General features: G+C 41.4%; 1 protein-coding gene across 6 annotated transcripts in view; it reads right to left on the reverse strand.

Annotated features, from left to right (window-relative positions):
• Nucleotides 1–3,591: 3,591 nt before the first annotated feature.
• The window catches only part of kiz (kizuna centrosomal protein), a 32,749-nt gene continuing 8,706 nt past the window's right edge, over nt 3,592–27,634 (reverse strand). For 2 of the 6 annotated variants that reach the window (XM_012862099.3, XM_036150706.1), the window contains 9 exons: nt 23,112–23,231; nt 22,333–22,497; nt 21,151–21,301; nt 18,915–19,071; nt 15,150–15,212; nt 11,695–11,784; nt 11,464–11,533; nt 4,463–4,503; nt 3,592–3,887 (listed from right to left, as the gene is read on the reverse strand). In XM_012862099.3, the coding sequence (XP_012717553.2) occupies nt 3,784–3,887; nt 4,463–4,503; nt 11,464–11,533; nt 11,695–11,784; nt 15,150–15,212; nt 18,915–19,071; nt 21,151–21,301; nt 22,333–22,497; nt 23,112–23,231 (961 nt within the window). In that variant the 3' untranslated portion in view covers nt 3,592–3,783. Of the gene's footprint in view, nt 3,892–4,462; nt 4,504–11,463; nt 11,534–11,694; nt 11,785–14,401; nt 15,077–15,149; nt 15,213–18,914; nt 19,072–21,150; nt 21,302–22,332; nt 22,498–23,111; nt 23,232–27,634 lie in introns of those variants that run through there. The other 4 variants (XM_036150704.1, XM_021316188.2, XR_002428142.2 and 1 more) reach the window with 4 other exon arrangements.

Below are 27,634 nucleotides of genomic sequence, written 5' to 3' on the forward strand. Positions count from 1 at the left end.
TGCTTGTCATAAATACCCTGCTCAGAGTGTGAAAGGCAGAGAACATGTTAGCAAGTGCTTATGTGCAGTTATCATCTTCCAAGATAATAAAAGCTGAGTAAATTCTCGATGATCTCCACTTGATTAATTAAAATTCCCCATTACACTGTGTGTATCTCCAAAATGAAGCCACTAAAGGAGTTACTACTGTCATGACACTATCCCAGAAAGTACCCCTGACTCAGTGCTTCTCTGTGTTCTTTGTGTGTATGCTGTCTTCTCAAATCCCCAGTCGGTTTTGGCAGATGGCCGTTGACACTCAGCCTGGTTCTGCCAGAGGGTTCTTCCTGTTAAAGGGGAGTTTCCTCTCCACTGTAGCTACATGTATGCTCAGTATGAGGGATTGTTGCAAAGTCAATGGCACAATACTAGCGACTATCCACTGTTGCTACATGGTTATCCTGCAGCCGCAAATGCTGCAAGTCAATGACCGAATGCAATCTGCTGAGTTTTTCTGTTGGCAGAAAAAAAAAAAAAAAAAAAAAAAAAAAAAAAAAAAAAATATATATATATATATATATATATATATATATATATATATATATATACACTACCGTTCAAAAGTTTGGGGTTACATTGAAATGTCCTTATTTTTTAAGGAAAAGCACTGTACTTTTCAATGAAGATAACTTTAAACTAGTCTTAACTTTAAATAAATACACTCTATACATTGCCAATGTGCTAAATGACTATTCTAGCTGCAAATGTCTGGTTTTTGGTGCAATATCTACATAGGTGTATAGAGGCCCATTTCCAGCAACTATCACTCCAGTGTTGTAATGGTACAATGTGTTTGCTCATTGGCTCAGAAGGCAAATTGATGATTAGAAAACCCTTGTGCAATCATGTTCACACATCTGAAAACAGGTTAGCTCGTTACAGAAGCTACAAAACTGACGTTCCTTTGAGCAGATTGAGTTTCTGGAGCATCACATTTGTGGGGTCAATTAAACGCTCAAAATGGCCAGAAAAAGAGAACTTTCATCTGAAAGCTGACAGTCTATTCTTGTTCTTAGAAATGAAGGCTATACCATGCGAGAAATTGCTAAGAAATTGAAGATTTCCTACAACGGCGTGTACTACTCCCTTCAGAGGACAGCACAAACAGGCTTTAACCAGAGTAGAAAAAGAAGTGGTAGGCCGCGTTGCACAACTGAGCAAGAAGATAAGTACATTAGAGTCTCTAGTTTGAGAAACAGACGCCTCACAGGTCCCCAACTGGCATCTTCATTAAATGGTACCCGCAAAACACCAGTGTCAACTTCTACAGTGAAGAGGCGGCTGTGGGATTCTGGGCTTCAGGGCAGAGTGGCAAAGAAAAAGCCATATCTGTGACTGGCCAATAAAAGAAAAAGATTAAGCTGGGCAAAATAACACAGACACCGGACAGAGGAAGACTGGAAAAAAGTGTTGTGGACGGATGAATCCAAGTTTGAGGTGTTTGGATCACAAAGAAGAACGCTTGTGAGACGCAGAACAAATGAAAAGATGCTGGAAGAATGCCTGACGCCATCTGTTAAGCATGGTGGAGGTAATGTGATGGTCTCGGGTTGCTTTGGTGCTGGTAAGGTGGAAGATTTATACAGGGTAAAAGGGATTCTGAATAAGGAAGGCTATTACTCCATTTTGCAACGCCATGCCATACCCAGTGGACATCGCTTGATTGGAGCCAATTTCATCCTAGAACAGGACAATGACCCTAAACACACCTCCAAATTGTGCAAGAACTATTTAGAGCAGAAGCAGGTAGCTGGTATTCTATCGGTAATGGAGTGGCCAGCGCAGTCACCAGATCTGAACCCCATTGAGCTGTTGTGGGAGCAGCTTGACCGTATGGTACGCTAGAAGTGCCCATCCAACCAATCCAACTTGTGGGAGCTGCTTCTGGAAGCGTGGGGTACAATTTCTCCAGATTACCTCAATTAACAGCTAGAATGTCAAAGGTCTGCAATGCTGTAATTGCTGCAAATGGAGGATTCTTTGACGAACGCAAAGTTTGATGTAAAAAAAAATCTTATTTCAAATACAAATCATTATTTCTAACTTTGTCAATGTCTTGACTCTATTTTCTATTCATTTCACAACGTATGGTGGTGAATAAGTGTGACTTTTCATGGAAAACACAAAATTGTTTGGGTGACCCCAAACTTTTTAACGGTAGTGTATGTATATACACACACATATATACATATACATATATATATATATATATATATATATATATATATATATATATATATATATATATATATATATATATATATAAATAAAAGCTACTTTTGTTGAATTGATCTTTGCTGTAAGCTCACTTGAAGCGATTCATTTCTTAACAGATGTGCAATTAATTAGTTAATCTTTATTAATTGATTTAAGATGCAATCCCTAATACATCATGTTTCATTACTCCATCCTGTAAAATAACAGTTCAAATAAATAAACCAAATTTATGGTATTGATGCTAACATTGCATGTATGTAAACCTCTGAGCACTGTAGCTAAAAATGTCAATGGAAAAACATGAACTGCTTTGATAAAGCCAAGGGAGGAGCTCCACCCAATGACAACGTGAGTCAGAAATCCCATTTTTAACCGCAAGATAAAAATGTTGTGGACGCCAAAATAAAAGAGTGAATATCATCCTAACTGTCTCAGTGGCACAGATTCAAAGAAGATCTTCATAAAAAATATTCCCGATAGTACACATTAGTACAATATAACTCCACTTTCACCATGAGCCATCAGTCGCACACAAGTATCTGTTGACATGCTCCTTAACTGGATATTATGTTGGGGAACCTTTTAGCAAACTGTAAATTACCCTGCCACAGTCCCTTTTCTGTACTGGGTCAGGGCCGACTGAAGCCATTATTGGTAATGAATGTGGAGTCCTACTTTGAAAGGTTCAGGCATATAAAGTCACCAAAAGCTGACTAATGGAATCCTACTGACACGGTGTGCCAGGGGGCTTTTACCACATCTCAGCTTGGAAAATTTACACCGCAGAAATAATGAACTATAAATGTAAACCTTGGAATGCAACCTCCCACACAGTTAATAATAGACGCAGGATGTTCAATGTGTGTGAAAATTCTAAATTGCAGAAGACTTTCTTTTTTTTTTTTTTTGCAATATCAGCATAATTTCAGCCAGTTGTGAGTCATTAGAACACTAAAATAGAGAGATTTTAAACATATTTTTAGGTCACAAATCTGCTCCAGCCCTAAGGAACTGTCTAAAGCATTTGTTTGGGTCTCTAAATGTTCCGAGTTTGTCAGCGCTGCAACACTTTGTGCCCCGAGAGACGAGCCTCTTCAGCGGGTTCACGGGTCACGCCGGAGCGAGCAGAGTGGCCATTGTGCTTTGTCGTTTCACAGGTGACTCACATCAATACACTCCAGCTTGCTGCAAGTAGAGCACTCGGAGAAGCTTGCGGCATTCGAAATGCATGATTTTCAGCCCAGTGCAAACAAATCGCTTTAAAAGATCAGTTTAATCTATTTCGAGCTGTTATTATGAGCCGGGAGAGTTGTTCAGATAAAGAGAATGAAGCGGGGTTAACATCAGAGCGTTGGACAACTCTTCACATTCTTTATCCAGCGTGAGAGCTGTCAACTTTATTATTTGTTTTTACAATATGCTTTGCATGTGATTTAGAATGCAGACCGATAAAAGTATGGTCAGGGGGGTGAATTACTAAGAGCCGATCGGCCTCATGTTTTACACTGATATAATATTGCAGAAACATCAATCATAAAAGTCATCGGTGCCATTGCTGTTTGCGTTGAAAGTTGGAGGACATAGAGCCGCCTCAATCTCGGAGTTGCTGTCATCAGATTCCTGCCAAAAAGCTTTACAAAAATCACACAAAAACACATTATTAGAAAAAAATCTCTTTCAAATACACCAAAGTTAGAGAACACAATACTAAAGGGGTCCTATGTAACATCACAGAAATAATAAAAAGCTGTTTCACTTTTACACAAAGACAAGAGCTTGGATAGCTTCTTTTTGTGATGTTATGACACAAACACCTTCATTTTTACCTGGCTGTTACCCAAGAGTCAAAAATGTTCTCCGCTATTATAAGTAAGCAGTGGTAAAATGATAAAAATGTTTTATGATATTAAAAAAATGAAGAGGTAGAATCATCCCTCAAACAGGTCATTTTAGTTGTTTATCAACTGGGTGCGTAACTTCAAAAGAAGCTTTCAGTAACCTAGACTTGGCTTCAAGGTCTTTTATTTTTTACACACCCTCAAAAGGCACAGCTGCAATCACAGACAATTTTAATCAAACAGTTGGAAGTTTTTGTGAAGCCTCAATTTTACAATAATTTCCACCATGTTAACAGGCAAATTTCTGTATGGTGGTCTGTTTGGTGTAATTATCATATTTTACATTAGACATAGGCGTCTGCACTCACCTTTTTTTTGCAGAGCAGAATAAACTCTTGAGTTTCCTGCCCTGGAAATACAGAGTTAGTTAGTAGAGCTGTAAAAGTGTTAGCTTTTTTTTTAAAGAACTTTTTCACACTGGAAATGGGCACAGAAAACAAAAAAAAGTAAATTAAAACCTGCACTGCTACAAGTTTATACACTACATAGAAAATGATGCAATATCACTGTGAATCTTTAAGAATAAAGAGACACAAATCAATTAGAAACATAAAAATGATAATAAAACCCTGCAACACGAAAGTGAATTAGGTTTAGCTACACTCAGACAATGAACTGGGAAGAAGTTCGTTGACGCCAAAAGACTTCCATAAGACCCTCTTTATTCAAAAAATAGCCCACAGACCGGGTTGCCAGGTTCCCATAGCTCCGGTGATATCGCTATGTAAATGCGTGACCTCCGCAAAGGCTTTGATCTGCCTCGATGCATATGCAATAAGATCCCCCCCTCCTCTTTTAAAGGCGTCCTCTTTAATTTACATCATGACAGAGACTGTTCAAAACCCCACAGTATAGCCCCATCATCTCTCAGGTTAGCATACACGTCCACGTGGCTATTAGGTCATCCGTTTCGGACGTCTTGACGCTTTTCTTGGAAGAAGTAATAAATAATGTGGTGTTTTGCCCCACGAAAAAAGCAGCTGGGTTACGATTTTTTTCCATCTGCTTCACTACAAACCCATGACCTCTTTGATTGTCATCCTCTCGATCACCCTCATCTCCTCAGCTAAATCTTGGCACATGTGACTGCACAAGCACGAGGAGCAAATTACCTTGGCTCTGTTCCAGTAGCTCCTGTTTAAAACTATACATTGCAGCTTTGCCACACTCGAGAGAGAAGGAGAGGAAAAAGATGAGCCTCCCTTTCCAAACTGGAAGCAGATTTATTTTGCATTAGGAACAATATACCCCGGAGCCAAAATAATCATCACAATATAACCTGTATGTTCATATGGTAATAGCATCTCCTGACAGGTGGATGGTTAATAAATCAGTGACGTATATTGAAGCTCTTTTTAGAAAAGAAAAAATAAATGCAGGAATAGATAATTAGCAAACTTGCAGGAAGCAATGTATAAACTGTCAACGCTTGGTTTTGACAGAAAGCTTGGGAAACCAAAATCTTAAGCTTCTGCCTGTCGCACTGTTCGCCATCTTGCCATGTTGCAGGCGTTTATAAAAAAAAAAAAAAAAAAAAAAACTTTACACGAGTCTGATGAGGATTTGTGGCAAATATAGCTCAGTTGCATCTTTGTTCTTGTTTCTGAATAGTGCATGTGCATTGGGACCAAGTGTGTGGAATTCAGAATGTAACTCCATCAGGACTGGATGTCATTATTGGGTCACTGCTGTGGCAGTGGCGTCGATATTAGTAGCAGTAGCACACACTGAGGTATACATGGCATTGTTTTATACCTCCAGAAAATCTATGGCATTCTGGTCTATGTGGGGCTCAAACTGTGTATGCTACAGTGTTGGTGGCACGGGCGATCTAGTGCTTGGCACTCATGCTTCACAGCAAGAAGGTCCCGGGTTTGAGTCCTGGGCTCGGCAGTGGTCCTTTCGGTGTGGAGTTTAGTGGCGGTGTGCTCAGTCGCAGCAGCTCAGGCTAACACCCTATCTGATCTATTAAATTTCGTTTTATGTACCTTGTATGTATAATGACAAATAAAAACATCTTATCTCTTATTTTATCTCTGTGTAGTAAGACAAATTTGGAGCTTTATTTTTTTCTTTGGCATTGACACTTTCTTTATCATTAGAACAAAAGGTAAATAGAGTGATGAGGTTCTAAGCACGCACAAAATAACTCAAATGGAATGCTGAAGAAAAAAATATTTTGTTTTGTTGCCAATACTGCAGGTCTGTCATGTAAAGAAACAATCTGGAATAAATACAACCACGTCAGAATCATGTGCTAGGTTGTTTTTTTCTGAATGCCACATATTCTTCTTTGGGTGAGAGTCTTGAAGTAAGCTAACCTTGAGTTAAAATGTAATTTACACAACAATTAAAAAAAAACATTCATGACCTAATCTGCTTTGAATTAAAAAAAGATAAACAACAATTGTTCACACTGCTTATAAAATTACATATTTATCAGTGCATTTAGAACAGTTATTTATGACATTTATTTATTGTTTATAAGAGGCAGAGTTAAGCTCTGATATTTAATGAACACCTCATAAATTTAGTGGTAGTAGCAGTAGAATATTCTACATATTTTCTGTTCTGTCCTTCATAGAGTAGCACAAGTGTAACAAGCTGATATCAGATTGTTAATTAGCCAGGCTATCTATATACATGATAGTCATTAAAGAGCTATAACAGAATAAAAGTTCTTAAATCCTAACATCATGAATTTATGATCAAATCAATTCAGTGATCGTTGTCAAGTTGTATAAATATATTTCAGGTCACAAATGTACTGATATATAGTTAAAATATAGAATATCAATAACAAAAACAGTTCTACTTTATGCATGAGAAATGTTACTGAAAAAAGTAATGCTGATTTAAGAATAGTGCAGTTACTTACAAATACGAAAAGCATTTTGATATATTTTTTAACTTTTATTTTTTAATTTGACCAATTTTCACTTTATCTAGTCTAAAGAGCAGCATGACATGACATGTCAGAAAATCCTCAATTGTTATCATGATAAAAATAACAAATTACTGCTGCAGGATTCAGACTAATGCACATATAATAGGAGGTTATAAATGCAAAGGCTGCCTGTTTCTGAGGTGAGTTAAAATTTCTCTTCAAATAAAAAAAAACAAAAAAACAATAAAATCTTAAAACACAATTCAAGCAAATTCCTAAGATGCAAGACTAGTGTCCAAAGTCACAAAAGACGCACTTCTCCTTTTACTCAGAAGTCTCATTAGGAAATAGTAAGACTGCCAGGGGAAATAATGCTTACCAAGCATTTAGCACTGCCTTGCTGACAACTACAACCTGCTTTTATTTATCCTAGTTTTTTTTTTTTTTTTTTTTCTAAAGCCCCTGCCACCCACGCACAAATGCTAATAGCACAATAGCACTTTTGCTCGGCTCTGCTTGTCTAAAGGTAAAGGGAGACCCATCACCTCATCATTCCCATCAACTCCTACTCCCATCCCAGCTATGACCCTGCAAAAACATTGTTTAGGCTCCGTTTAGTCGTGCTCTAACGGGCCTGAATGGTAGCAGGATGTAGCCCCTCAGTGGGGGCAAACAGTGAGAGGGGGCCTGTGAGTGCAGCATGAGTGGGTGCTCTCCAACGTGTGAGTGCTCTCTGCTGGCAGCGAGCAAGTACTGCAGCTCAAAACGAGAGGTATTTGGGCCACTGATCTCAACAAAACACGCTCTTCCACTGACTGGTGGCGGTCTAGTGGAGACTGTCGGTGCAAAGGCGGGATGAAGGGCAGAGCATTCATGGTGTTTCTTTTGCTTTAGAGCACAGATGTGGCGAGGGTTGGAAGGGGGGGGGGGCATAAATTTACTGGCTGTTTCTGCAGCCACACTCCATCACTTTATTACACCAACACATATTATTCAAATGTTATGTGTTATGCTCTTTGGGCTTTTTTTTTTTGGGCTGTATATGATATCACAAATAAACTGCACTGCAGAATGCAAAATATAAATATTCAGAAATATTCAAGCAGGAAATGTGTCACAAATAACATTATTTTTTTTCTAATCTTAAAAGATATAAAAATAAAAAGCAGGTGTAGGACAGTGACCTCCACTGGTCAGGCTTTCTAAATGCTGCCTCTCTGTTATTTCAGGAAGCAATGGCTGGGAAGCGACGCGCCGATCGGGCTTGACCAATAGCAACTTTCTTTGAGGTCTGACCTGCCAATTTCAATTTTGACCAATCCTGAAACATGAGGTGCAGTTTTTTTTTTTTTTTTTTTTGACTGCGACAGTTGTTATGACGCTAACAGAAAATTAATGTTTTACAAGATTATGCCCTATTAATATATCCAAATATCTACTTGATATTCATTTTTTTTAAAGTACACCACTGTGTACTTTGATATGCTTATAGGTCTTAGTTTCTATGCATTTAATGGAAATGAAATAAAAATGGAATTTTTCAGTATCTGATCTGCTAATCAAAGGAAATAAAAAAAAAAAACCTGCCCTATTCTGATGTCGTCTGTCCAGATGAGTGTTACACGTCTAGGATTGGGGTATTTCTTTTTGTCTGAGCTGAAAGTGAGAAATCCTACGCTGATTCATGTGACAACGATTAGTATTATTTTATTTTTCTATGAAGTGCGACCCGACAAGGAAAAAATCCAGAGAAGAAAAATAATCCCCTTGATGTGCCACGTTGCTTTTGTCTTCTTTGTTTAACTTCGCTCACTGCTGGATTTTATAACAGAAAGACCACTACCGCTCCATCCCCACTCATGTCCTCGTTTTTAGATTTCCTCCTTTTCCCTCCCCTCGCTCTGCTCGTGTCCCCTCCAGCCCTCCATCTGTCTTTTAGGTGAATCGTCAGTGCCGCACACGCAGTCCCCACCTCATGGGAGGCAGAGGGGAGGGGTCTAAAGGGAGACAGATAGAGCTTCTGATTTTGACACATAGTTATTTGAGGTCGAATGCTTGAGCACATCCTGTTGTCCAAACCAAAGCCGTAAACCACTAATGGTTGAGTCAAGGTTTTTGTCAAGCAGGCTCTAGGCACGGCACTTATTATCCCCTCTGCAGCTGCGCCGTTTTGTTTTGTCCGTCTCTGCACGTGTGTTGAGGATTTTATTTTTTGTGGGGTGGAAAAGGGTGGGTGGGTTAAAATGGTAAGTTAAAAACCTGAACTGAGAAATAAGAAGGGAGTGGCATCGACGAACGCCTGCAGAAGAGAAAGGCAAGATTATTCTTTGCCCGAGAGGAAGCAGCGGCATGCACTCGCATACAAAGGCGAACAAGTGGTCTTTACATGGAGTGCAGCTGCTTATTAAGACTCACTCCTTCGTGCATTATTCTTTTCAACCCCACTCAACCACAAAGTGATTTGACTGCAAAAGATTTACAATGGGGGGAAAAAAATCTGCAATAAATGTTGCAGATCAGTCGCTTCCCTGCAAGTTATAACACAATAAACAGAACAGTCCATAAAAGTATCAGGCTGAAAAACGCTGTGTGGGAGAGAGAGCAAAGACGAGGGGGAAAAAAAAAAAAGAATATGAAAGACTCCAAATCTCTCCAACTCCATAATAGAGAAATGAGCACATATAAATGTGTTAAGAGTATCTCCTTGCATCTTGTATAGACTGCATGTATTTAATCTGTAAAGCTTATTAAGGCCGAGTCATTACTATGCAAAGCAGCACCCAGAGCTTTTCTCTCGCTTTTCAGCCGGGAGCAGTGTTTGGCCAATAGCACTGGCCCCCCGCCTCTCATTCTGCATTCATAACATGCAACATTTGCACAATGTATCTCTCAAAGGCCCTGAATAGAAGGCCTTAATACTCATGTAAACAACTGCAAACCAATTACTTAATGAATCGAGCCCACACATAATGAGGAGCTTCACAAAGGGCTATAAATGCATTTTTGTACCAAAGCCTCTGCTTTAAACTACAATCCCTCTGCTGTAGTCCCAGGCTTAACAGGCAAATCATAATTATTGTCTAAGACAACAGAGACAGAGCCATTTTTGTATTTTTCAGAGTCCAGCTCCGTCCTCCTTTTGAAGTCACTCATCAGCTCACTGACAAAATAAAGCAAATAATTAACAAGCGGGATGGAGAGGAGGGAGAGGAAAATACGGGATGACAGAGAGGAAAAGGCAAAGAGGGATAAAGAAGGGGCAAGAAAAACGGAGGGAAGGAGGAACGCTGCAGTGTTGTGCTTCTGCTGAAGTGCGAGGCTTCCAGACCACTTGTGGGAGCAATAAACTGCAAAAGTAGCTGCGGTAAGGGGAATGCGTAAATCAGAGCACAGTGGAAAAATTAGAGATATCTGTGCCACGACAAAGAGGAGATTAGGATGTCTCTTTCCCAACTGAGAGGAGATTACAGCATCAGGCATGCCTAACTACCGATTTGTCCTATTCTCTTGTCACATACACCTTGTGTTTCATCATTGCGTTCAGGACGTCTACATTTCGCACCCCCCGCAAATTTTGTTTAATCACGCACTTTGTGGATTCCACATGCACATCCCTGACAGGGAGACAGACACCACCTGAGAGGGTCTTTTTCTTTTGCCCAAAATTGGCTCATGTTTATTAAATACGTTGGTCAGTGGCGCTGGCAGGGGCAGGAGTGAGGAGGACCACAATAGAGCCAGGCCATTAGGCCCTTCCATGGACTAATAGGCAGACCGGAGCGCCTGTTTGCCAGGGAGATACAGACTTCAGCCCTCGTGTCAGCGTGTTGCCCAGTAATCACATGAAATCAGAGAAGATTATTCCTCATAACGTTTACCCAGCCATTACTAAAGCCCAAATGGGTCTGCGGTGAAGAGGCGCTCTGAGGACCTAAAAAGCGATTGCAGATTTGATGAAGTTGTGTTGATATTCAAATGTAACAGAGACGGTGTCAGCTTCCGCCGAGCTAGTTATCATTAGACGGTAAATAATGTTTGGAGGGTGACAGATGAGAGGACATTTGTCCTTATCGACTCTCGAGTCCCCTTCTTCTGAAACAGTTTTTGGTGATTCTCTTCTTGACATGATCTGTTTGCATTCTCACAACAAGCCTGGAAACAGTAGTATTATGGCTCCAATTTATTTTTTTGTGGCGGCTGATTTGCTTTTGAATCCTGAAAACCTGGTTGAACCCCGCTAACAGTGAGTAAGAGGGGCTTTAGGGGCCTTTTGTCTTTGTAAGCGAGTTAATGGGTGGCGCCCCCTTGATCTTATGGAAATGAACAGGGAATTATGAGAGCCGCCATGCAAATGTACATCAACCACTTTGGTGTCTGGTGGCCCATTTCCTGTGGCCCGTTGAATAACAACAATGTTCTTACCGAGGGTAAGGGTCTTGATGTGAGGAGCGTTTGGCCCTCCCCAGGTCCTCTTCATGGCCGTGATTTATTCCTTAAAAGAGCAAACAGCCCCAGATAAAACCATTTGATTCTTGATTGATCTCATCACAGGCTAATTTACCATCCACACTCATGAAGAAGCTCAAAACTAGTCTCGGACTCCCTTAATGTGCACAAGAAGTAAACAGAAGCTATCAAGTTCCAGTCGCTCACCTGACAAGCTGCTTTCCTCCTCCTCCTCTTCAGAACTCAGCGGTCTTTTCTGCATGGCTGACTGCTTAAGCAACTGATATGCTTTTGTCTCTGCTCGGGGGGGCATACACACAGACACAAACACACACAAAGTCATGGTCAAATATTTACCCAAAACTCTGGCGTCCAACTTCCAGAGGTCTCAGCATGTGTGATGAGGCGACACGCTCCAGTAGCTGAGTTTTGTACTTGGGCTCGTTGCTGAACAGAAAGCCGAGCAGCTGATTCAACCAAACTAAAGCGACAACTGTTTCCTAGAGATACCAGTCGGTAAAACACAGTATCTTGGCATTCTTTAGGGGGAAGAATTGGTGGTGGATTTTTGCACGTTTGTCACCAACTTGAATGTATTTTAAATTTTAAAGAAAGAATAGAGCATAGTTGTGATCCCAGCCTCCCCTGTCACATGTCGATTAAATCTAAAGTTACCCACCAATCTGCATATCTATGTATATAAGTGTGTTGCGACTGCATGATTGAGACTAGTACTGTAAAAGGACTTTGTGTCTACAGTATCACTAGAAAAGCTCGTTGTAAATTCATGCTGTTTACAATTTAAAACAGTTACTCACTCCCTTCACCAAGCTGGACACAGCATTAACATGGAAGACGATGCTATAGGCAAATCAGGCCAAAATGACTCGGCCGTAGCAGCATCATGCTATGCAGGCCACGCCTTCAAATTTCAGTTTGTATCAAATTGTGAAAACCATGTATCATTAGGGCATTCCTCAAATGACGTCAAATTACTAAACATAGACGCATGCGTTGCGGTCGCACAAGCAGAGCGGTAACGCTTGAATAGTTTACTTGTTTGAGTCAAAAAGTGAACAGATCCGTCCTGAATATCGCCTCGACAGACATATTATGGCAACAACAAAACACTGCTGCTGCGTTGGTATCTGCTGGAGTGACTAGCAATATGGTGACCGTGAACACATGAAGGGAGTTTTTTTCTCCATTGGTTTTCCAAAACCGTGAAGGATTGCAGATGAATGTCAGTGTTGGATACAAGCTTGTAACCGGGAGGACTTTACTTTGTAATTTGACCAAATAAATAAATGTGGTCTCTACATTTTCTCGGTCGTAAGGAGCCAACACTTGAATGTCCAGACCTGAAACCAGCGACCGCAGCATGGGGGCAGGTAGGCAACGTTTATTTGGCTTTTTCTCAGCGGCTTTAAAACTTCATACAATCCATGAAGGGTGTTTATGTGAGCTTCATTGTTGCATTTAGTCTGCTTATTATCAGCGACTTTGGGCTTGTTTTTTTCTAAAGTCACTTGCAACTTTTATTAGTCGGTGGTTGCCGTTTCTTGGGGTTATTTCTGAATGTGTAGTCGCTTTTCCGGGCTGCACTTTTTTCCAACAAAACCCCTTTTTCTGGTTATCATGCCCCATAACAAGAGAGTGGGGCTCAACCCCCTCCCCCGCGTCAACTACTTTACGAGCAGTAAAAGTCCTGGTGTGTATAAATACCAGCTAAACACGTCCATTTGTGATGATTAGGAGCGGCGTGAGGTGGTTTCCTTGCTGGTCTTTCACTTCTTTTCATGGATCAAGTCGATGTTTCTCTCACAGTAATCTTGTTTGTGTGTGTCTGCAGAAGTGTGTGTGAAGCTGAGACGGAATCTGAGTGTCTGATTACAGCAGGATGACTGAGTGTTTTTAAGCCTATTTTCTGCAATGAGCTCTTTAATAAATTAAAACATAGGCCTGTAATAATACATATATATTTTCCTTAGTATTAGCTGTAATTCTACGCGGATCCTGCGGTTTTCTTGTTCGAGTTTGGTCTGTTGTGACAGAGGAGAGGACAGCCTTTCCTACCTTTCTACTAACACTGCTTTCTTTCCGCTCATTTTGAGCACTCTACATTTCATTTAAGCTGTTCTTCGCTAGGTTTCTCGCTTGAAGCAGGTTGAAATGAAGCTCCTGGGACTTCCTCATCTTACAAAATTATTAGTGATGCGGTTGTTGCCGTTGTAATTTTCACTCTTCCTGTTCGACCAGCCGGGAAACCGGGCTGTCTTCGGACAAATGTGATGTCATTTGAGAAATGCACCCTTTAATTTTACTATACAATTATGTAGAACATTGTGTTGGTTTATAACATTAAATTCTAGTAAAAATTTAAGTTTGAGGTTCTAACATCATGAAATGTGAGAAAGTTTAAAGGAGCATAGCGCAAGTTCCAGAGTTTTTGCACAAGTCTGCCCCCTCTGGGAATAAGTTGAAATGACACCAGTGTTGTGCGCGTGCATGGGAGAAGAAGAAAACATCTGCCGCTGTGACTGCACAGGTCTTTTGTTTAGAGGCGTAATGTCTTCTGAGGTAAGAAAGTCATAAATATTGAAGTTAGCCCGCGTTCTCTCGCTAATCCATCGAGGATAACACATTTTACACATTGGGCAATTATAAGGGCATGTATGGGAAAGAAAATAAATAATATTTAACTTCAAAACTTGCGCCATGCACCTTTAAGAGATGTGAATACTTTTTTCTAAACACTGTTTATATGAGTCGATTACACAGAAGAAAGCCATTTAGATTAAAATGATGTTGTCTAGGTCTGAAATCAAGAAAATAATATTGCGATCTCCTGTGACCCAATCCAACTTTTTTAACTAGTTGCTGGTAAAGGTTTTTCTTTGCTAAAAGCATTAGGTGTTGACTTAGCATGGCAATCTCCCAGAGCCCTTTGTAAAGCCACTGCTTTTACATAAGGTTAAAGGCACACATCTCCTGGCAATTACTCTCAGTTCCAAGGTCATGGTATTTGATTGTGACACTGATGTTGCTCAGCACAGTTAAATATTTTCCTTACAAAATCTTTAGTCACTTTTTTTTTTTTAGCTGGTTATAGCTCTTTTGATTAAGTGCAGCGATTAGAAACTGGACTCATTTTGCAGGCTGTGCACCTTAGGGATGCAGACACATGAAAAACCCAGTAGGAAATCCGACAGCCGCGGGTAATGCTGGATCGGCTTTACATTTCAGAGGTGAGCTGAGGGATGGGCACACCAACTGCTTCCAGGATGCCGTCACATCTAGTACTTTTTCAAGTCCAGCCCTGCCGGAGCATTGTTTAGAAGATAATGAGAACCGATGACAGATCTTTTGCGCTGCCTACCCTGGCGCCCTGACAATTAAAGCGGTCGCATTATGCCGGGCCAGCGAATTATGAGTCCTGCCAGAATTCTTCGGACATGGCTGGAAACACGGCTAGTGTTTTCTCGGAGATAATTAGAGAGAACTGGCATGGCTCTTCAGGTGGGACTTTGACCCTGGATTCACCTTGATCATCCTGCCTCAGCCATTGTGTAAAGGAGCCCATTATTCACTGCAGTAGGAAGAAAAACAAACGACAACATAAGGACAGTGTGAATGCTGAGGCACCAGCAATGCCTTTTTACCTCTAATAGGACCACTTTCCACCGGGCTTTCGTCCTGGCTGTCCTCTTCAGTGCTTTGTAGTTCTGTAAGAAAGAAAAGCACACACTGAGAAGCGACGCCAGGGAGGAAGTGAGTCTTGGACAGAAATTGGAAGGGGGAGTGGTGGTGGTGGTGGGGGGGGGGGGGGGTAGTAAGGTGTATGGCTGAATGAAAGAATGTGCAAAAACTAGCAAAAGTACATACCATGTTGTACTTACACATTTCTTTCCATAAAAGAACATACACATTTTTCTGCAGAATATACTAGCAAAATAAAAGTAAAAGGGCAGTGATCTAAATGTATTTGTTATAAAGATGAACAGAGAAATTGTCTGTGGAACCTGATTTCCAGCTTGTTTTGCCCTGACCAGGCTGCCTGGTCGGAAACTAGAAAAGCAAATCCTTTTTTCCCCTAACATTGTCTTACTCTCTAACATTGTTAAGTTTACCAAGGCTGTGAGAAAGCAAGAGAAAGCTAGACTTTAAGCAGATAACTAGAAGCCAAAGAAAGTATGACATTGCTTTATTTATTTTGTTAAAGCTTTTAACTTCAATTTGTCACAGAAATTACTGAATTTTGAAAATGCTGGATTCAGAAAAGGTTGATTGAGGCTGCAAGTCAGCGAGCGAGAGTAAGACTTTCAGCAGATTACAGGAAGGCTGACTGAAGCACAGCAACATTCCTCTGTTGGAGCTTTTTAAGCTTTCAATCTCAATCTGTCATGGAACAACTTGGAAATGGGAATGTTTGTAGCCTTTCAAGATCTTCAAGCGAATGTAAGATCTAAAGTGAATGTAAGATCTACTTTACACAGAGACTACTGTTTCTTAGAGTGCCGGCACTCTGGGTCCCTGAGCAAGACCCTTAACCCCCGATTGCTCCCCGGGCGCCGCACATGGCAGCCCACTGCTCCCCAAGGGGATGGGTTAAGATGCAGAAAGCAAATTTCATTGTAATGTATGTTTGACAGTAAAGACGATATTACTTACATATTTATTAATTAAAGCTAGCCAAGCTAACACTGCTAATCGTTAGTATAAGAAGATGAAGTCACTTGTAAAATCAATTCTGTCACAAGCTAACCACATTTTAAGCCAGTAAAACTAAGTATGGGTAAGGGTTGCATGGTATGTTGTAATAGACCCCTTGCAACCACGTGACTCCGTTACCCAGAATCCCTTGCGTGGCGGCCATATTGGTTGGCACGCCATTTGACAAAATGACGAGTTCTCCAGGTATTTTTCTTCTTTAGATAACGTATCACAAGATCGTTTTAAGAGTAAGTTGATGGTTGATGGTATCAGATTGCCAGATCCACACAGCAAAAGCCTGAAGGGACGGAGCGAGTCTGTGAAATGCTGCCAAGGGTTTCGTATGGCGACACAGCTGCTTTATAAACACGCAGGGCAGTAGGACAAGAGAGCACGAAAGCCCCTGAAACCACTGGACGGCTGCAATTATTTTATATCAGGAAAAAGGCTCCATCAACGCCCGCGACGCCATGAGGGATTAAGCGGGTCAGAAAATGGATGGATGGATGTTCAGACATGTTTGTGTAACAGCACAAAGCAGAGAGGAAGACCCGCCCGGTAGGTTAAAAAACCACCACCCACTACGGATTATTTAGGTGTTTTTGTCTTGTTAAAATGGGTGGGGGTGTCGGCGACATTGCAGCGTAAACACAGACATACTAGCTCCCGTGAACGGGCGGAGGGGAGGTGGCGATCGTTACACTGACCGAAGAGCCGCCGCTGTCTGGAGCAGCAGGAAGCGGGTGCTGCTCCAGACAGCGGCGGAGGCAGCAGACAGCTGCGGCTCTACACGGGCCGGAGAGCCGCCTCCGCCGCCGCGGCTGCTGCCTCCGCCGCCGGAGAGCCGCCGCGGCTGCTGCCTCCGCCGGAGAGCCGCCGCTGTCTGAAGCAGCAGACAGCGGCGGCTCTCCGGCGGCGGAGACAGCGGCGGCTACGGCGGCTGCTATAGCGATCGTTACACTGACCGGAGAGCCGCCGCTGTCTGAAGCAGCAGGAAGCGGGTGCAGCAACAGCGGCTCTCCGGCCCGTGTAGCGGGCCGGAGAGCCGCCGCTGTCTGCTGCTTCAGACAGCAGCGGCTCTCCGGCCCGTGTAACGATCGCTATAGCAGCCGCCGTAGCGCCGCTGTCTGAAGCAGCAGACAGCGGCGCTACACGGGCCGGAGAAGCGGCCCGTGTAGCGCCGCTGTCTGGAGCAGGCTTCTGCTCCAGACAGCGGCGGCTGCTATAGCAGCAACAGCGGCTTCTCCGGGCCGTGTAGGGATAGCTACCTCCCCTCCGCCGCTATTTAAGTAGAACAATGAATAGAGCAGAATTAAGTTGTATTTACCGGAGATGAAGTGTAGACTGCAAATTCTCTCGTAGTATGATGCGCCCCCCCCCCCTCTCCAGTCCATTGTGAGTGTCTGCCTGCGCTCTTTTCATTGAAAATATCCATTTCTTTCTTCGTCCTTTCTCCTTCGGTAAACGACAGAAACGTACATCCAACGATTTGGAATGCCTCTTTGTGCAACCGGGAGCACAACAAGTCGTAGGCATTGCTTAGATTCCAAAAATAAACTAACTAAAAGTACGCTCTAAATCACCCGTTTTGTCATGTAGTAGACGGGCTGTCAGGCTAGCCTGCCCACCAAGATGGAGGCGCGCACCCCCGATCACGTGACTGTGACGTCAGATGCAAGGGGTCTATTGTGATTTAATAAAATAAATAGGATTTAAATTAGAATTTATTGCAATAATGATGAGGGATGATCTTTGCAGGTTGAAGTTGTTCCTTTTGCTGTTTGGTTTAAATCTTTCCACAGTGAGCATCAATATTTTTGAAAATATAATTGTGTATTTACTGTGTGATGTTTAGCAGTACAATTGCACTAATTTATGTAATTATTGCACTGAAGTAGTCTTTTTGACAATGTGCAACATTTGTTTTTGACTGTTTACAGTGACACGTATTGCCAAAAACACTTGGGTCTATTTTTTACCTTTATATCATCAGCTTTTCCACTTCTATAACAAAAACAAAATATAATAAGACAATGTTAAGTGTGATGTTACCTTAACATTACCTTGTCATATCAATAACTGATGATCACTCCCTGCAGGAAGGCTGGAAAAAGCATCTTGAATGTTCTTTTAATATATTTGTATATATTATAGTTCCTCAAGAGAAATAGGTGGAAAAGACTAACCGCCAAAGTCACCAAAAGATCAGAATTCAGTCAGATTGGTGCAAGTTATAGATCTGGTTACATGCTATAAATGAAAACAGTAAATGTCCTTTTATAAAGTCTATTCACATTAGAGGTGCACGATATTAGAAAATCTTGCGATCACAATAATGTTGGCAATTATTGGGGCGCCGATAAGAGTTGTCATATATGCATATTTTATTCTTTCCTTTCTGTTTCATCTGTGCTTTTGTCACTCTGAGACCTTTAGCATTTTGGGCATTGTCGTTTGTGCCCAGATGGAACATCTGCTGCTTTGAGACTGTGCTCAACTGGCTAAATATTACATTAGCATATAAAATGCAACTTCATAACACTTGGAAAAGATTAGCCAACACCTACTGTACTCTAAGTAGTCCTTTGTGATATATATAGTACAGACGCAGATATTGCACAGATATACTGTGCAGCCTTAATCCACATTTTGCATACAGCAGTATTAGCGGTATTGTTGTAAGTGTGGTGCGCAATGTAAACATCTACAGTTACCTTGGCTACGTTGCGTGCGTACCGATCGGGAGGGCTTCACATCTCCGTCCGCCAAGGCAGATGAATTATTGCACAAAGACGAAGAGTCACTCTCATCCTCTGCTGAGGGGCCCTCCTCACTGGACCGGGAGAGAAGTGCCCTCAGCAACACTTTGGCCTGCGCACAGCACAAATTAAAACCACCTTCTTAATTGTTCTCATTTTGTGAAGGAAGCGTCAAATTGAACTTTGGCCATGGCTGCTCACGCCGAGGTGCAGTCGTGATGTGTGTTCATACACCAACACCAAGTTCCTCACTCGTTTATGGAAAAACAATAACAAAAAAAAAAAAAAGATTATTTCTCACGCTGCTGCGCCTGCTCTCCCCTTCAATCACTTTAGCTTTTCTCACTCCCTCTCTTCTCATCCATGAGATTAGAGAATTTTCTAAAGAATGCAATCACCCCGCCGTTAATGTGCAACATGTTTCAGATATCTTTCCTCTTGGCTGAGGGGATAGAGACAAACTACTCTATTCCCGCCTCTTCAGCTCATTTTTTTTTTATCTCTGTGGTGATGAGGATACACAATTAAGAGAAGCTGTTCTGGGAGATGCCAAAGACAGATTTCCTTTCTCCCCGCCCGAATCAAATCCTGCCATCAGCATCTCTCTTTTGCGATCAAAGGCTGTCTCTCGGTTGTGGACGACCATTTGGAACTTTTAATGATCGCTAATATGAAGGGGATGATCAGGAGGATTTTGACAGTGACAAAAATTGGAGTGCATTGTAAACTGTTATCAGTAGGTCACAGGGAAGATCGACGAGGCACACGCTTTCATTCTTTGAGAGGACAAAAAGATGCAAACACATGCCGATCTGACATTCCCGCTCTAGACTTGAAGCTGCAGCACCAAAAAAAAAAAAAGAAAGAAAAAAAATGTCTTGATCCTTGTCCCTAAAATCCCTTTCTTTAGATTTAGTCAAACGTACCATGAGTTGAGGGCTTTCGCTGATCCACTGCATTTTAAATATCAATGAATACAACTGTTAGCACTTGAATATTCAAAGGGCCGCTTTGAGTGTGTGCATGCGAGCTGCATGCTCCCATTTGTTGGAGTAGCCAGGCAGCGTGGCAGGACGTGAATGGAAATGTCTGTCTGAGCCCATGTGCAGAGAGCGAGCGGTTGTACGAGAGGACAGAGGGACATAAAGGGAGAGATGGGGGAGTGCAGGACAGGAGGGACGAATAGATGGAGGGAGACTCAAAGCTATAAAGGGAGAGAAAGATTTTACTCAGCTTCTTTCTGATGCACTGCGATACAATGATGCAGATGGCAGTACCGCTCTTTCTTTTGTGAGTTCATATTTTGAAGAGGCTTTCCAGCCTCCCTCTTTTGCCTCTTTCATTGATTTGGGTGACCCGCAGTAACGCATCGAAGCCACAATACCCCCAATCGTCTAAGTCAAAACAAATTAGCACGGGGCTCCATAGCTGGACAGTAATCATGAAGGATCTCTTGGCTTGGTGACTGTGAAAGTATTCACACCTCTTAAGACTTTCCACATTTACATGGCAAACACGTGGAATAAGGTGCTCTGGTCAGATGAGACCAAACACGGAACTGGGGGCAGCATCGTGTTGTAGGGGCGTTTTATAGCATTACATTTGGATCTTTTTTTTTTTTCCTTTTTCTTCCACTTTACAATCATACCCTACTTTATGCTGATGAAGATTCTCAGTCATCCAGGTCATGGTCATTCCAAAAAAAGTAAAAAAAAAAAAAAACAAAGCAACTGGACTTGTTTTTCGTAGTTAGGAAAAACAAGTCCAGTTGCTTTGTTTTTTTTGTTTTTTACTTTTGGTGGAATACCCTACTTTATGTTAGTCCGTCCATTGAAACCTGTGGTTTTAATGTGAGAAAATGTGAAAATGTTGCAGAGTGTGTGTGAAATTTCCACCAAAAACAAGGAAGAGAAGGTTTTTAAAGAGGTGTTTTTTAAAACCCATTCAGCTAATGGGTAAACCTGAATTATAACAGTGTTTTCTGATGACTACGCCGTATGAGAGTGATTTGCTATTACCGCTGTGCGACTTATGGTCTCTATTAGCGGCTCTTATGAGCAGCGAAACAAAAAGAAACAGAAGGACATAAAGAAACCATAGCAATTTGTAAACACGGGTGGGTGTGCTGTTGTGTGACTGTCTGTTTATGTGCCCTAAGAGCGTGTGTGTGTGCGTGTGTCTTTGACGCTACCTGCTGGCTGTAGTCGGCATCACGCTCCAGCAGAAGCGGCGTGAACAGTTGGACCAAGCGCTCAGTGCTGAGGACACGGCTCTCCTTGAGCACAAGGGCGTGCTTGAACCAGCGATCCCACAGCTGAGCAGCATTGGGAGGGAGGCTGGCGCTGTGGTGAGGGTGGGGGCGGGGCAGCATGGAAAACAAACAAACAAAACAAAAAAAAGATGCTTTCTTAAGAAGAACACATTAGAAAAAAAAAAAAGGTCAAAAATGAAACCTTCACATAAATGGCCAGAAATGTGAGCAAGTTCGACATCAACAAAAAATATGTTACATTTGATAAGTTAATGTTTTTAGAGATGATTTCTGAAAAGGATTCTTTCTGTATCATCTTTAAACAATGTCAGAACTATGGATTATTGACTAAAATCCAGTTAACACTGAATAGCCACAGAAACTGATATGACCCCCCGGCTGAAAAACAGGATAATAGGTCGAGGTCAACCAATTGGCATCTCAGGAGAGCAACGCTGCTGGATGTGTCTCTTAGAACTGAGTGTATAATAGGAAAGGTCTTAGTGAAATCAATAGGCTAGTGAAGCAGAACACAGATTTGGCTCACAGCATAACCGCGCATTATCCAAAAGGACTGGAAGTCGCAGATAGGGCATTTTAATTTACTCATGACATTCACCCATGCCGTGTGGGGGGACACCAAAGATGACCTTTCACGCTCGCGGACAAGGGAGACCGATCAAATTGTAGCCTGTGATATCTCAGAAACTGCTGTAGGTAGAAATAAAATAAAAGTGAAAAGAACATACAGCAAACATCTAGCCTGTGAAGCAGATTTCACCTCTGCATTGAGTGCGTACTTTAAGTAAAGAAAACTCTGTTGAACTCTGGCTCTCATAGCAATGATGATTTGGGACTCTGATTTGCAGCTATTGTCAGCTGCCAAATCTTTGTCTACGATAAGTTTTACTAATATATGGTGCGACCTCTATTTAAGAAACCCGAGATTGAAGACGACGTCGCTCAATTAGCACAGAAAAATGCATGACTTAAACAATCTGAAAGACTCATTGTTACGACAGATGCATAAATGTGACAAATGTCCAAACATCTATGCCACGTTTTGCCTTTTGAGTTCCCATAACGATTATAAAAGCTAAAAATAAAACCACTGACCCCTACCTTATTTCATTAGGCTCAGTGCTGGGCGGACGCGCTCTCACCAGCTCCGGCGGTAGCACGCAGCCCTTTTCCGTGCTCCATGACAACCTCCGAAGCTCGTGAAGGACGACGGCTCCACATGCTTCAAGGTCCTCGCCATTCAAGCCCGCTCCGTCGTCACAAAGACTGCCCCGATATATAGAAAGCGATCAGCTATTGCCATGGCGCCCTGAGGTGAGCGCCCGGGTCAGCGTTGCAAAGAAATGAATCGAAAGACAAACAAACAACCCAAACGAGCATAATCATAAATAACAGTGCGGCTAAACATTATGGGGGTCAGGACACCAAATGGTCACACGACAGACGGAGATGAGTACACGCTATGCGGTTAGACAGCCGTCTTCTGGTAAAATATTTATTCTTTTATGCTTTACGACAGGAGCTGCAATTATGGTAAATGATTCATGCGATGAAATATATATATAAAAAAAAAGCTTATAAAAAAGAAGCTCTGTCTAATGAAATACAATCCCTGTCCTCTATCTCTTTGACTCCCAATAACAATTGAGCCGGGGTGGTTACTATAACAATCCCATGCGTTTGAAAAACCCCTCAGAAATAAAGACGCGCGCCTGATGGTGATGACACTTCATCTAATGTGAGAGCCCTCAGCAGAAGGATAATATGTTTTTCTCATCTGCACAAACTGCTCCACAGCTATTTAATAAATTTACATGGCTTTCCATTTAGACAGGGACAGATAAGATTGTAAAGTTTGAAGAAAGACAGGAAGGATGTACCTGATAATCCTATTGAGTTGTCTTCCATCTATTGAAGAATCTCTGTACACGCGGCTCTGCTCGCCGTGGAGTCGCCCTTCGATGCTGTCTAGCAGATTAAAGAGTCCTTCCAGGGAGAGGCTGCAAAAAAAAAAAAAAACAACATTGCAAATATTGTGATGAAAGGAAATTAAAAAAAAAAGTGGAGGTCATGTGATCGATTGGCTTGCCATCTGTAAAAGGAAACAAAATATAATTATGGGGGGGGGGAAAAGGGATCCAGAAATCTGTGACACATGTTTTTTTTTTTTTTTTTACAGGCAATTTCCTTGAGGTACTCAAGGACTGCTGGAGAATCCGGCCGTCAAAACGCCACGACAACAATGCAGGATTTCAACACTTCACTGTGTCTGCTGATGGTGCCACATGTAATAACAGGTTGCACAGAAAAGCTCTGACACCTGGCACTCAAAAAGGAGAACTTCTGTCTGCCTCTGTGGTAAAAAAAACGTGCGATCAGTCCTGTCCAGTTATATCACAAGACAATGCTGAATATAAGGAACACAGAAATAAAGGGAATGAATTTACGGACACAGTAAAATCTTACAGAAATAATTCCTAAAAGAAGAAGAAGATGATGAAAAAAAAACCCAGGAGCCTCTGGATGAGTTCTTTGGGTGGGAGGCTTACACTTTGATCTGTACCAGTGTGAGGCTATGAAATGAGAAATGGATGCCTAATGCATGTGAATATGCAGAATTCATCTCTTTCTTGTGCATTAAGCTCGGGGAGGCCCTCTTTGAATTCTCCCAGAAACCCCAGCAGAGACATTCTGAGCCTCCATCCTTTAAAAGAGAGGCCAGGGAGAGTTTATGACAATCTGTAATAGGCTCTTGGGTTAAGGGTCAGCAAACAATCGCTCCCGCCTTTTTTTTCGCAGGTTGTTTCCTGGTAACACTCTGATTAAGCTCCAAGCTTGAACCATAACCATGACATTTTGCAGCGTGCACTCCATCTGTAAGAATAGGCAAAACCTGTGTCTTCCCCGCTAGTGGTTCCACTTTATTATGAAAAAAAGGATTCTTAGAGACGGAGAGAGTAAAATGAATGCATTATTTATTATTTTTGTCAGGATGTTTAAGCTCACTTAAGATGCTGCCGCTGTCCACGTCATCAGAGGCACGTTTTGACCAGGTGTAAGAGGCCGGCGATAACACTGCTGTGTGACGCGAGGTTCTGACTGTTCGGGCGATTTTTCTCACACAGAAACAGTCTGAAAGTGGAGTGATCAGTGTCAGGGGGAAGCACGCAGCTAGCACAGATGGCCAAAATAACTCACAACAGCACTGACAAATGCAGCCACAAATAGTTCCTGCAAACTGTGTGCGGCAGGTGTGGCTTTAAATGTGGGCTACGTTCCATAATAACGTGATCATTCAAGAGCTTTTTTTTTTTTTTTTTACTTCATCCAGCCCTGACAGCTTGTGTAAACAGTATGGTGGGTCTGGTTGCTCTACTGTGGTGGGAAGAATTTCTTCACAAAAGGGGGAGGATGGGATATTTCCACCACATCACTTTACACAGACAGACAAGAGGAGGGTGGGAGAACCTGAGAAACAACAATGACAGTCACAGCAAGAATGGCAAAGAAAGGGTGAAATGAATACATTAGGCATGGATGGGTCAAAACTGACTGATCCAGTACCGGTATCAGTCAGTTTTATCACTCCTATGGTTTAAAGTCCATTTATTGAAATTCCACAGGAAGCCTTAAGGTGATCCGAATTTTCTCTGGTTGTGTGGAGTTTAACTCCCCTGATGCTGCTCATTGCTGGTCAGCTGGCTAAATGGAGGCTCCAACATTTTACCTTCTCTTACAAAAACTTCAAATTCTGCTGTTTGAAAATATTCTCAAGGTAAGAGAATTTAACATATGGAAAAAAAAGTAAGAAAATGAGACTCACAGAGAATATTATATAATATGGAGGTAAATATACAACAACACATAATGAGTATATACACAGAGACACATACTTATATAGAATAACATATAGAGAGACACAGTGTAGACTAGACAGTACAGAGTAGACACATTACATACAGAGGTATATATAGATACGATATAAGAACTATAGATATATGTGAGAGTACATGAGATAGATATATAGGATAACTATATAGATATATATATAATTATAATATAATATACATATATTATGATATATCTATATATAGATTACTATAATTCTATCTAGAGATATCGATATATAGATATATATATGTATATATATATATATATCTATATATATACCTTATATATATCTCTCTCTATCTATCTCTCTCTATCTATCTCTCTATCTATATCTCTGTGTGTCTGTCTCTGTATATCTCTATCTATCTATATATCTCTCTCTATCTCTCTCTCTCTATCTATCTCTATATCTATCTATATCTCTGTATCTCTGTATGTCTGTCTATGTCTCTATATATATATATATATATATATATATATATATATATATATACATATATATATGTGTGTGTGTGTGTATATATGTATATCTGTGTGTATATGTATGTATAATTTTTTTTCCCTTTTCTCTGTGTGTGCATGCAGCACTGACATTGCAATTACATAATAATTAATTCTATACTGTTAACAATCTTCTATTAGTCTTTCATTGGGTCTGAAAGAACTGCGCTTGACAGTATCAAGAAACCCCTGAGCCATTGTGCAGTTAGGTGAAACTAGATTTGTGAGGCATACACACTGAGGCCATTATGAATCTTCCCTGAGAATAAACTCAGACAATATTTCAGTCTCCCTCAGTCTGTCCGTGCTGGAGGAAAAAAAAAATATAATGGGATAATCTAATGAATTGCCTGGGACTGGGGTTTGAATGGAAGGAGCGATATAAACTCTAACCTTAAGGGAGAGGGAAAGAGAGGGAGAGGATAGAGACTGGATGCTCTCTGAGCTTTACATCAAAGCCTCTGGTTCTCTCCTCAGACACAGAAGCTCTCTTTGTTAACAATGAGGGCTGCAGCCCCCACCGCCGTCTCTCCGTTGCAGGCTAACTGCAGCTCCTCTTTGGGTCACACCATAAAAAGTATGGCAGACCACACATAAATGTAGCTGCTGCACCCTTAGAGAGAAAATATAACCCTTCAAACTGCTTCAGAAATAGACAATAGGCTGCACTAACTTTTAAATAAAAATGTTTTAATGAGCCACCGCTCAAAAAGATTCCCTTTATTTGCAATAAGAACACCCGCAGTGAGCACAGTAAAATATATAATGAAACGTAAGAAAGGAGAGAAGGAAAAAAATAAATATATTTAGATATGCACAAAAATAAAGTGGATTGTAAAATGCACACAAGGGTCTGCTTACAAAACTGTTTATATGAAGAGGGGAAAAAAGCAGAGGCACTGTGTGCAAAAACATCCACGCGGGGTTTTCTGTGACTCTGACTCCATCCAAAGTGATCCTTCAACTCAGAAGCCATCATCACGCTAAGGATTTGTGGCTGTAAGTGCTGTCCACATGCCCACCCTCCAGAACACTCTATGGTGCCACAATTTCCTCCTCCAGTGGGGACTTCCTGAGGTCTCTCAAGCAGAAAATTGCTCTGTTAGAGCATTATCTTGGATTATGGCAATATTGTTGTGGACAGGTCCTGAGCTCTCCCCTCTATAAGATGCACCAGTGCCACAACAGCCGCTGCTAATGCGAAGCTGCAGACAACACGGTGGCATGGACTGTGACTGCCACAGCTCCTCTCTGTCAGCCTCAGATTTGATGCTTGCAGGGAACTTCACCCACTATCACAGCCTGCAGTGTGGTTCAGCATGAGCGTGCAGAACATTCTTTTATGCATTAGCTTGAGTTGGGGTGGGGGGGGGGGGCACACTTTATTGTGTCACTCTTAAAAGGACTAAAACAGAAGGAAACACTTTTAAAGCTACAAGCTAGACTGTTTTGTAAAATCAGACAAACTCCCCTTGGGTAATCCTTTTCACCTATAGAATAACATGTCATTGTCATGTTTTTTTGTTGATGTAAATTGTTTTTCTAATTAGGAAAAAGAAATCTACCCACCAATAACCTCTGTGCGCACACGTCTCTGACGACATCACTTAAGGCATAAAGAAAATAATCATAATTGCTTTAATTACCCCCATTTTTTGCATTTTTCTTGTTGGTTTTCCCCATCTTTGTTGTATATTTTCATTGAATTCTTGATGTTTTTTTCTTGTATTTGTACAGCCGCAACAAACATTTCAACCTGGCTCCAGCCCTTTTGCCAACTTTTAACCCCATTTCTTCCCTACGCCTTGCCATTTCATCTCTTCCCGCTTCCCTTTTGTACTTGTAAACAAACCATTTTTTATCAGTTTATTTTTCATTGTTTTTGAGTGACTTTCATAAATTATAGAGATAAACGAGGATTAAAACACCTCATGTTGCCTCGATTAGGCTTGTTGACTTTTAGAAAATGACAGATTATTGCCATCTCATTAAGACTCCACAATATATTGTG

The sequence above is a fragment of the Fundulus heteroclitus genome, chromosome 19, assembly GCF_011125445.2.
Source record: "Fundulus heteroclitus isolate FHET01 chromosome 19, MU-UCD_Fhet_4.1, whole genome shotgun sequence".
NCBI classification, from domain to species: Eukaryota; Metazoa; Chordata; class Actinopteri; order Cyprinodontiformes; family Fundulidae; genus Fundulus; species Fundulus heteroclitus.